General features: G+C 39.6%; 1 protein-coding gene across 1 annotated transcript in view; it reads right to left on the minus strand.

Annotated features, from left to right (window-relative positions):
• Positions 1-12,545, minus strand: part of MGAM (maltase-glucoamylase) — a 130,060-nt gene that overhangs the window by 24,162 nt on the left and 93,353 nt on the right. Inside the window, exons 46-49 of the mRNA XM_079152536.1 lie at positions 12,455-12,504; positions 11,848-12,015; positions 2,345-2,497; positions 1,805-2,005 (exon numbers count right to left, since the gene is read on the minus strand). Of these exons, the coding sequence (XP_079008662.1) occupies positions 1,805-2,005; positions 2,345-2,497; positions 11,848-12,015; positions 12,455-12,504 (572 nt within the window). The remainder of the gene's footprint in view (positions 1-1,804; positions 2,006-2,344; positions 2,498-11,847; positions 12,016-12,454; positions 12,505-12,545) is intronic.

The raw sequence follows: 12,545 nt of genomic DNA on the forward strand, positions 1-12,545 counted from the left end.
ATGAATCTACATCATGTAGAACCATAGAAATGAAATGATGCACCCCATTTGTGTACAATGAATCAAAAGGCAGTCTGTAAAAAATAAAAGTTAAATACTTAATATGAAAATAAATAAATAAATAATAAAAAACACTTCAGGCAACGATAATACTCCAAATCTACACTCTTAGGAGAACATTAACATCACTGACAAAGATTCCAAATGCTATAATTTTGCATTCTGTTGCGCTCATGATATCTGGGATTTAAGTGACATATCAAAGAACAACAACAGATTTAACATCTTGATCTGACTCCATCATATTTCATTATTAAGCCTTCTATTTCAGTATCACATTTACTTCAACCTTTGTGCTAACATGAAATGTCATTCAGCAATGAGTGTGGTTATGAATATATTCTTTATTATTTTGTATTAGGTACAGGAGCATATGTGAATACCTAACAACTTACCACTATTGAAAATTATTTCCCTCAAAATATAAACTTGGATTAAAATAATCACTGATGTCTTTGCTGAAAATCATAGATCAATTATTCAGAGAGTACATCACATATCCCCCCCTGATACCACAAAGGCAACTATGGATATGAACAGAATTACACAAGGTTATTGGTTTGAGAATTGCACTTGCTGATGGGAAGTTAAAGGAGAGGTTCACAGCACCTGTGAACCTAATGTGAGTAAATGTAGAACAGTGGAAATGCTGAGAGTACAAGCAAGGAGATGCCTACATTGTTCTGGAAGGCTGAGAATTACAGTTGGAGACATAAGAGCTTTGAAGCCAATAAGGAAGCACAAGAAATGAAATCAGTCATTCTTGTAATGCAACAGCACACACAAAGGCAGAGAGAATTAAAGGAGTCTCAGAAAGATACAAGTGTTCTGGAGAGAGTAACTGTGTGGAAAGTGGTGGCCTAACTAGAAGAAAGTTCTTCACTGTAAGCCATTATGGGCCCACCGAACATCAGTGCCATCATCAGGACACTAAAAAATCAAAAACGAAAACAAAACAACCAAGAAAAGCTTTTTTCGTTACGTTAGGAGAAGGGAACTGATCTGTAGTTCAAGTTGATGTTGACATGTGAAAGATTACTATTCATGAATCTCTGTGTTATGTGTCAGAAGCACCAAGAGGAAGGACACATTCTGGCCACAGAGAAGCTTACAGTTTAATAGGGAAACTGACACAAAAAACGCTGGTCCACACTAAGGCTTAGATATTATTAAACCACATAACGGAAAGAATTTATTACATTTGGTGGTTACTTAGGAGACACCTCAGTTTCAGGACCCAGACTGACTCTTGTACTTTCCACTTACATACCTTTTCAGAATTCCTCTTTTTAGGCAACGTCATCATGTCAACACAGAGATGACAGAAGCAGAATAGTCTTTCTTTAAGCCTCCCTCTCCCTTATCTACATTTACCATAAAGTCACCAGATAATGTGAATCCCACCTTCTCACGCTCAAACATTCACTTTTCCCCATCTCTTTTCCTACCCTTATCCCATCTCAAACCCCACCTGGACCACCTATTGAGGACATCTTCACTTGTCTGGTTTTTCTTCTCCAAATACATTCTCCTGAGAGTAGCCACAACACATTTTCAAATTACAAATTAGGACAAATCTCACTGTCAAAGAGTTCTTTTCATGCTTTGAAATAGGATAATAATCTAGGCCACAGTAAATTAGACCTTAAAAGAATTACCACATTTTAAAGTTATGGAACCTAACTTGAACCAATAATATAACAAAAAAGGGCCTAGTCACTACATGATAAAGTACCATGATTACCTTAAATTGCAGCATTTCATCCTTATGGTAGGTCACCTGCAGGTGCAGGGGGTTCACAGGTGTGGAAGGGAAGGTGTTGGCATACACAGAAGACTTTAAGGAGATGTCAGCTGTGGCCCCGTGGGAGTTGTACTGGACATTGCTGACAGAGTACAGGTCATTGACAAAATAACAGTAAGGGACTCCAAGAGAAGTGGTCTCCTGGAAAGGAAAGTTGATACCACAGATCAGCAGGTAGCGTGGAGTTGTCAAATAGATATAGTTATAAAAGGCAATCTGTATGGAGACAAAGCCCACACATCACTCATTCATATAATTATAATTATGTAGTTGCAAAAAGTAAATTTCTAGACACAAAACGAAATACATATTATAAATACACCACCCTAATCCACATCTACTCTTCACATGCAGATCAGGTCCCTTGGAAGCCCTGTTTCTATGGAGTTAAAGCAGGCACGTGGGTACTGGTGCTCTGCTCATGAAATTGCAGCTTGAGTGGAAAAGGCCTGGTGTCCATCAACACCTCAGCCTGGTTACCTCCCAGGCGCAGCCACGGGCAATGCAGTTTTCTTCAGAAGCACCATGCTCATCAGGGTAGCAGTCTATTTTTTCTTCGTCCCTGATGATTATGTCCCACTCCACTGTGTATTCCTCTCCAAGGACAAGACTGATCTCGGTGATGATGGCAACCTGAAGAAGTAGAGAATACACAGGAGATGAGTCCTCAGGACAAAGGCCTGGCAAGATGTTTTTAGTAACATATGGACCTCAGACCAGACTTTCAACAATCCAGGGAACCTTTGAATGTAGTTCAGATGGAGAGAGCTATACAAATGGAAAGCAACTATTCAGTAGCAATGTGGCAAATGTCACTACTCTATCAAAACATTGTGCCTTCGGTTGTGGAAACAGTGACATCAAATAAAACATGTGCAATCATCCCTTTCCTTTCCTTCCCCGAGTCCTTCACCTCTTCATTTTGACAAAGACTTCCTTGCTATTTCAAAATCAGTGTATCTTCCTGTCATCCAGTCACCAAATCAGTGTCTCCCTCTGGACTGAAGTGGTGGTAAGAACAGAGCTATTAGAATCATTCGGTCTATGTTCTCATTTCTAGTTTTGTTTGGAATCTTAGACAAATTATTTCCATTCCTTGGGCCTCAGTTGTAAAAACTACAAAATTGCTGTGTTGCAAAAAATATTGCATTTCTTTCCATTTCTAATATTGTAGTGTCTTCAATTCCCTAAGTTCAGATATCCAACACTTGAAAGCTGTTTTGGGATCCCACTCACCATGTCAAAATTTAACATTTTTTTTGTATTTTTTTAGGTTTGATACTTCCTCACACAGCATTTTACGTGTTTAACGTTCTCATTTGTCAGAGCAATAAGATCTCACTTTAAGAATTTCCGTTTCTCCGCTTGTCTTGCACCCACCTGTCCAACAAATCTCACCCCCTACCCCACTTCCAAGAAGACCTTGTTTCGAAGATCACTGTGAAATGGTGTGAGCATGAAGTCAAGTGTGACCTTCTTGTTTTGGCACCACACATCCTCCAAAGTCTGATCACTGGTTTTCTCCTCTTAAAAGCGATGTCCTTCCCAAAGTGAATCTGAGTTAGGTTAGCTACACAAGATTCATCACGGCATTTGCAGGCAAATTGATGCAGCTGGAGAATATCATGCTATGTGAAATAAGGCAATCCCCAAAATCCAAAAGCTTGATGATCTCTCTACACGTGGATGGTGATACATATCATTGGAGGGTGGGTAGAAGGGAAGCAAGAATGGATAGCATAGAGGAAAAAGAGGGGTGGAGATGGGGTGGGGGAAGGAAAAAATAACAGAATGAGACAGACATCATTACCCTATATACATGTATGATCACACAAATGGTGTGACTCTACTTTGTGTACAACCAGAGAAACAGCAGTTGTACCACAATTGTGTACAATGAATCAAAATAAATATTTTTTAAAAAAGAAAATACCATGAATGAAGTTATAAAAAAATAAAAATTTAAAAACAGATTCATGGAGGCAATCCAAGAAGGCGGACTAGAGGGTGACTGCATCTCCTGTCGTTCCAGAACCCAGGATTCAAGAAGGGGAGGCATTGAGAGACTCGGACTAAAATAGAGCCACGGGGTGAGTCTCCCCCACCTGGTGAAGCTTGGCCCAGGCGGCAAGCCCAGACAGGGGCGGCTTCTCAGAACAGGGCAGGGCAGCTAGACTCTTCCCCAGGTAGCCCTGCTCCCATCGGTGGCGGGATCCTTCCACACGGCCAGCTTCTCGGAGCAGGCCCCCCAGCGAGAGACTTTCTGCACAGAACCAGCTCCAAGTCCCAGAGCCAGTGGCGAGCTCTGGCCTGCAGGCAGCTTCAGGGACCAGGACAGGGCAGCCAGGGACTCCTCCAACCATCCCTGCTCCCTCCAGCAGCAGGCGTCTTTCATGGCTAGCTTTTAGGAGCAGACCACCCAGTGAGAGTGTTTCTGCACAGAGCCAGCCACAAGTCCCGGAGACAACGGAGAGCTCCGGCCCGCAGGCAGCCTCTTGGACCAGGGCAGGGCAGCCAGAGACTTCTCCAAGCACCCTGCTCCCTCCGGCAGCAGGCTCTATCCACGGGCAATCCAAGATAGCGGACTAGAGGGTGACTGCATCTCCTGTCACTCCAGAACCAGGGTTCAAGAAGGGGAGGCATTGAGAGACTCAGACTAAAATAGAGCCACAGGGTGAGTCTCCCCCACAGAGTGAAGCTCAGTCGGGGAGGCAGGCCCAGACAGGGGTTGCTTCTCAGCAGGGCAGGGTAGCTAGAGTCTTGCCCAGATAGCCCTGCTCCCTCTGGCAGCGGGCTGTTTCCACACAGCCAGCTTCTTCGAGCAGGTCCCCAAGTGAAAGCCTTTCTGAACAGAACCAGCTCTAACCCCTGGAACCAGTAGTGGGCTAGGGGCAGCTTCGGAAGCACTGCATTATCACGTTCCTCCAAAACTTCAGGCTACTGAAGGCTGGGAGGTAATATATGGGAAATCTACAGGGACACTATAGGCCAATAGTAGATATCTGCAATATCTCAGCGTCCCACTGACATCTGACCAATAGGAGAAAACAAGGAAAGAAAATGTCCCAAACAAACCTAGATACTATATCAATAAAACCCAATGACAGCACAGCAGGAGAAATGTCAGAAAGGGAGTTCAGAATGTACATAATTAAAACAATCAGGAAAGCAAACGAGGAGATGAAAGAGCAAATGCAGGCATTGAAGGAGGAAATGGAAGAGCAAATGCAGGCATTAAATGTAAATCAACAGTTAAAAGAGCAAATACGGGAAGCAAGAGATCATCTCAATAAAGAGTTAGAGATACTGAAAAAAAAAAAAAACAGAAATCCTTGAAACGAAGGAAACAATAAACCAAATTAAAAACTCCATAGAAAGCATAACCAATAGGATAGAACACATGGAAGTCAGAACCCCAGACATTGAAGAAAAAACATTTAATCTTCAAAACGAGTTGACCAAACAGAGAAGATGGTAAGAAATCATGAACAGAATCTACAAGAATTATGGGATATCATGAAAAGGCCAAATTTAAGAATTATTGGGATTGAGGAAGGCTTAGAGAAACAAACCAAAGGAATGAACAATCTATTCAATGAAATAATATCAGAAAATTTCCCAAATCTGAAGAATGAAATGGAAAACCAAGTACAAGAGGCTTATAGGACTCCAAATATACAAAATTACAACAGACCCACACCAAGGCACATTATTATGAAAATACCTAACATACAAAATAAAGACAGAATATTAAAGGCCACGAGAGAAAAGAATCAAATTACATTCAGGGGGAAACCAATAAGAATATCAGCAGATTTTTCAATCCAGACCCTGAAAGCTAGAAGGGCCTGGAACAACATTTACCAAGCCCTGAAAGAAAACAGATGCCAACCAAGAATCTTATACCCAGCAAAACTTACTTTCAAATTTGACAACAAAATAAGATCCTTCGATGATAAACAAAAGCTAAAAGAATTTACAAAAAGAAAGCCAGCATTACAGAACATTCTCAGCAAAATATTCCAAAAGGAAGAGATGAAAAACAACGATGCAAATCAGCAACGGGAGGAACTAGCCTAAAGAAATAGCCAAATAAAGGAGAAACCAAACCATGTCAAAAAACAAAAATGAGTCAAATGACTGGGAATACAAATCATATCACAATAATAATCCTGAATGTTAATAGCCTGAACTCATCAATCAAAAGACATAGACTGGAAGATTGGATTAAAAAGGAAAATCCAATAATATGCTGCCTGCAAGAGACTCATCTCATAGAAAGAGATGCCCATAGACTAAAGGTGAAAGGATGGGAAAAAACATACCATGCACACAGACACAGCAAAAAAGCTGGAGTATCCCTCCTCATTTCAGATAATGTGGACATCAAGCCAAAACTAGTCAGAAGGGATAAAGAAGGACATTACATACTGCTGAAGGGAAGCATAAATCAGCAAGACGTAACAGTCATAAATATGTATGTCCCGAACATTGGCTCATCCATGTACGTCAAACAAATCCTTCTCAATTCCAGAAATCAAATAGACCACAACACAATAATACTATGCAATTTTAACACACCTCTCTCACCACTGGACAGATGCTCCAACCAAAAATTGAATAAAGAAACCATAGATCTCAAAAACACAATCAACAATTTAGAGTTAACTGACTTATATACAATATACCATCCAACAAAGAACGAATACACTTTCTTCTCAGCAGCACATGGATCCTTCTCTAAAATAGACCATATTTTATGCCACAAAGCTACTGTTAGCAAATACAAGAGGATAGAGATACTACTTTGTACTCTATCAAATCAAAATGGATTGAAATTAGAAATAAATGACAAAATAAAAAACAGAAACTTCTCCAAAACCTGGAGATTAAATAATATGCTATTATATGATGAATGAATAACAGAAGACATCAGGAGGGAAATAAAAAAATTCTTAGATGTAAACGAGAACAAAGGCACATCATATCAAAATCTCTGGGACACTATGAAAGCAATACTTAGAGGAAGATTAATTTCGTGGGGTGCATTCAACAAAAGAAGTAGAAATCAACAAATAAACGACTTAACACTACAGCTCAAAGCCCTAGAAAAAGAAGAGCAGACAAACACCAAAAGTAGTAGAAGACAGGAAATAGTTAAAATCAGAGCCGAAATCAACAAAATTGAAACAAAAGAAACAATCGGAAAAATTAACAAAATAAATAGTTGGTTCGTTGAAAAAAATAAACAAAATTGATAAACCCTTAGCCACACTAACAAAGAGGGAGAAAACTCAAATTACTAAAATTCGGAATGAACAGGAAATACCACAACAGACACGAGTGAAATACAAAACATAATTAGAAACTATTTTGAAAATTTATACTCCAACAAAACAGAAAACCTTGAAGACAACAACAAGTTTCTAGAGACATATGAATTACCTAAACTGAACGAGGAGGATATACACAACTTCAATAAATCAATTTCAAGCAATGAAATAGAAGAGGTCATCAAAAGCCTACCAACAAAGAAAAGTCTGGGACCAGATGGGTTCTCAGTCGAGTTCTACAAAACCTTTAAAGAAGAACTCATTCCAATACTCCTCAAAGTATTCCATGAAATAGAAGACAAGGGAACCCTCCCAAACTCATTCTATGAAGCCAATATCATCCTGATACCTAAACCAGATAGAGACACATGGAGGAAAGAAAATTTCAGACCAATACCCTTAATGAACATCGATGCAAAAATTCTCAAGAAAATTTTAGCAAATAGCATACAAAAATATATTAAAAAGATAGTGCACCATGATCAAGTGGGTTTTATCCCAGGGATGCAAGGTTGGTTCAACATCAGGAAATCAATAAATGTCACTCATCATATCAACAGACTTAAAGTTAAGAATCACATGATTATTTCGATAGATGTAGAAAAAGCATTTGATAAATTACAGCATCCTTCATGCTCAAAACACTAGAAAAAATTGGGGTAGTGGGAACATTCCTTAACATCATAAAGGCCATCTACGCTAAGCCCATGGCCAATATCATTCTAAATGGTGAAATACTGAAAGAATTCCCCCTAAAAACTGGAACAAGGCAGGGATGCCCTCTTTCACCACTTCTATTCAATATCATCCTTGAAACTCTAGCCAGAGCAATTAGACAAACCAAAGAAATTAAAGGGATATGAATTAGAAAAGAAGAACTCAAACTATCCCTGTTCACTGATGATATGATTATATATTTAGAGGAACCTGGAAATTCCACCAGAAAACGTTTAGAACTCATAAGTGAAATCAATAAAGTAGCAGGTTATAATGATCATAATTCCAATGCATTTTTATACATAAGTGATGAATCCTCAGAAAGAGAAGTTAGGAAAACTACCCCATTCACAATACATCGAAAAAAATAAAATAAAATACTTGGGAATCAATCTCACAAAAGAGGTGAAAGACCTCTACAATGAGAACTACAGAACACTAAAGACAGAAATTTAAAAAAACTTTAGAAGATGCTAAGATCTCCCATGTTCTCGGATAGGCAGAATTAATATTGTCAAAATGGCCATACTACCAAAAGTGCTATACGGATTCAATGCAATTCCAATTAAAATTCCAATGATGTACCTTACAGAAATAGAGCAGGCAATTATGAAATTCATCTGGAAGAATAAGAAACCCAGAATAGCTAAAGCAATCCTCAGTAGAAAGAGAGAAGCAGGGGGTAACGCAATACCAGATCTTCAACTATACTACAAAGCAATAGTAACAAAAGAGGCATGGTATTGGTACCAAAATAGACAGGTAGATCAATGGTACAGAATAGAGGACACGGACACAAACCCAAATAAATACAATTTTCTCATACTAGACAAAGGTGCCAAAAATATGCAATGGAGAAAAGATAGCCTCTTCAACAAATGGTGCTAGGAAAACTGGAAATCCATATGCAACAGAATGAAATTAAACCCCTATCTCTCACCCTGCACAAAACTCAACTCAAAATGGATGAAGGACCTCAGAATCAGAACAGACACCCTGCATCTTATAGAAGAAAGAGTAGGTCCAAATCTTCAACTTGTAGGCTTAGGATCAGAGTTCCTTAACCGGACTCCCATAGCACAAGAAATAAAAGCAAGAATCAATAACTGGGGTAGATTCAAACTAAACAGCTTTCTCTCAGCAAAGGAAACTATCAGTAATGTGAAGAGAGAGCCTACAGAGTGGGAGAATGTCTTTGCCACTCATACTTCAGATAGAGCACTAATTCCCAGAATCTATAAAGAACTCAAAAAACTCTACACCAAGAATACAAATAATCCAATCAATAAATGGGCTAAGGAAATGAACAGACACTTCACAGAAGAAGATGCACAAGCAATCAACAGATATATGAAAAAAATGTTCAACATCTCTAGTAATAAGAGAAATGCAAATCAGAACTACCCTAAGATTTCATCTCACCCCAATTACAATGGCAATTATAAAGAACACAAGCAACAATAGGTGTTGGCGAGGATGTGGGGAAAAAGATACACTCATACATTGCTGGTGGGGTTGCAAATTAGTGCAGCCTCTCTGGAAAGCAGTATGGAGATTCCTCAGAAAGCTTGGAATGGAACCACCATTTGACCCAGCTATCCCACTCCTTGGCCTATACCCAAAGGACTTAAGCATACTACAGAGATACAGCCACATCAATGTTCATTGCTGCTCAGTTCACCATAGCCAGATTGTGGAACCAACCTAGATGTCCTTCAATTGATGAATGGATAAAGAAACTGTGGCATATATATATACAATGGAATATTACTCTGCCATAAAGAATGATAAAATTATGGCATTTGCAGGCAAATGGATGAAATTGGAGAATATCTTGCAAAGTGAGTTAAGCCAATCTCAAAAAACTAAAGGATGAATGATCTCGCTGATAAGCAGATGATGACATATAATGGGGGTGGGAGGGGTTAGCGTTAGGGTTAGGGTTAGGTTTAGGGTTTGGGTTAAGTACGGTGACAAGAATGGAGGAAGGAAGGACTGTATAGAGGGAAAAGAGGGTGGGATGGGTGGAGGGGGAGAAAAAAAATAATATTAATCAAGAAATATTACCCTATGTAAATTTATGATTACATAAATGGTATGTCTTGACTCCATGTACAAACAGAGAAAAAACATGTTTCCCTTGTGTTTACAATAAATAAATAAATAATAGATAGATAGATAGAGAGAGAGAGAGAGAGAGAGAGAGAGAGAGAGAGAGAGCATAAAAAAAAAAAAAAAAAAAAAAAACAGACTCACGGGTTGACAATGCAGGGTATTCTCAAGTCCCTGAGTTGCTTTATTCCGCTCTCTTGACTTGGAGTGGTTTGCTATGAAAAATGCCCCTTCAAGGAAGACATCACCAGTTGCCTTACTCGTGTAAAATGTTCCCTTCCTCCTTACTCTTTCCCAAGATTGAGTAAACAAAATTTCCTGAATATAGCTCAATTTTTGACAACGTAACATAGCTATGATCATGAAAAGGTGAGATCTAGTTTCCTGAGAGATATAAATGTAGTTTATATCTACATTTGAGGGTATTTTCTATCCCCATACCTCTTCCTTCTGCCTTCCCATACCCTCTCTCCTCTCTCTCTCCTATGCTGTCCTACAACCATGCAAGCTGACATAAACCAAACAGCCACTTTCTGTCACAAGGAAAGAAAAGACCTCAATCCCACCAACACTGAGCCACTGAACCTATGCCAGCTTCTAAACTACCATGTCTACTACTAATATCTACACCTAAACTACTACTTGCAGGAAGAAAAAAAGAGTCCAGTTTGTTACCATTTGGGGTTTCCTTTCCCTTGAAGCTGTTGAATCCACACATGATATGCCATATTTCAAGCCCAACACTGAACCTGTTGCCTGAACAAAGCCCAGATCAACTACTCCATTAAACTTTGATCATCAATTAAAACATGAGCAAATATTTCTTATGTACATTTCATCCAGACTGTCTTCCCGATTTTTCATATGTTCAAATTGTATCACCTCATTACCCATATTTAGACATAAAGGCATTCCTAAGATCTTATTAACTTATTCAGCAAATATGAATTGAGTCTGTTTTCCCATATGAATCCTTCCACATGTCTTGTACTTTGCCATTTACATAACCAGTCATATACAAATTTATTCCTAATTCATAATGTATGTGTCCTCAAAATGTGTTATCAGAAGAAAATGTCAACTCCCAAGATAGGAGAAGTCTCACCTGACTTATTTCCCCAATATTTGCAAGGTCCCTCATGAACCATAATAACCTGGCAGCTGTAATGCAAGGGGTCCCTGCAGTACCTCAGGCAAGGATCATTGGGAGAAAGGATTTCTCATAGGACTAGGCAGCAGGGTAAGTGATTACAGGTTAATAAGGATGGCCAGGTCTCATCACAACCGATGAGAAATTATTTTATTAGTATCATCAAACTGAATAAGAACCCCATTCAGTACGATCATCAAATCTTAGTCCTAAAGTGATTTTTGAGAATACAGATGTTGCAGGGAAATTCCACTCATCGGTATGAACTTTAAAAGTGGGAACTTCAATATTTAAATTCATGGGCTCCTACCTCCCACCTTCACCTTTCGGCATCAGACATCAGCTTCCAGATCCCTTTTCCTCTTACCTCTTCCACACTTTCCTAAATCTGCTCTCTTGTGACCACTGTAACTACATTTAGAGAGTGAAGCCAGTGGGACAGAGGAGAGCACCGAGGGGCCAGGAAAAGTGGGACCCTGAAAAGACCCCTCACCTCATCCCTGCTCAGTGCAACCTGCCCGTCTGCTAGCTCTGCCATCTGGTGCTTCATCACCACTTCCATTCCCAGCCCTCTGACTGCCCACCACAGGCATCCACACAACCTCGGTAAGAAGGGTCACCAAGGGGCTCTGAGGAATTCCAGGAAAACCACCTCAGCAAATGCACTTTACCTTCAGGCTAGCATCATATGTGATGTTGGGAGAAGCCGGACTCAGGACACCATTGTGTTTCACTCTAACGTTGCTGGGTTCCTGTGTCCCAAAGATCTTAATCTCCTGAAATGCTAAATTATTGGGGTCCTTATAGGTTGACTGTGAAATCTTCACATCCAGGCGGTTCTGAAAATCAAAAAGCACCATGAAGCACAAAGCTGTGCTGTAATACACAGATCCTACACTCAGAGCTCCATCCTAGACGAGAAGCTCCCTACCCCTCCGAGTGCCTCCACTTCTCCCTACTAACAAAGGCTGTGTGTATAAATTTACGTTCATAACACTCTGAGAAAATAAATCAGGAACAGACACACACACTCATTTTAGAAAAGCACACTGAGTAAGACCCACTGCTTTGATTCATCAATAATAGTGTCGTCTTTTGACAAGATGGATGATATGATTATTGGGCTGAAGTCTTACATGATGTGTTCACCTACAGCCACAATGTAGGCAATGCCTTATTTCTATGAAGTCAGAAAAATAACTGCACACATGCACAACCACACATGAGCCTATGGTAGAAAAATCCCACACCTAAGATTCACAAAAATGTGCTACTCACTTGGGAGGCAGTAAACTCACAGAAAAGATACACTTTATTGGCCACAGTGTCTGAAAGCAGAAGACAGAGAAGTTAGGTCGGCCTGCCCACC

This window comes from Sciurus vulgaris (genome assembly GCF_902686455.1).
Source record: "Sciurus vulgaris genome assembly, chromosome: 8".
In the NCBI taxonomy this organism is placed as follows: Eukaryota; Metazoa; Chordata; class Mammalia; order Rodentia; family Sciuridae; genus Sciurus; species Sciurus vulgaris.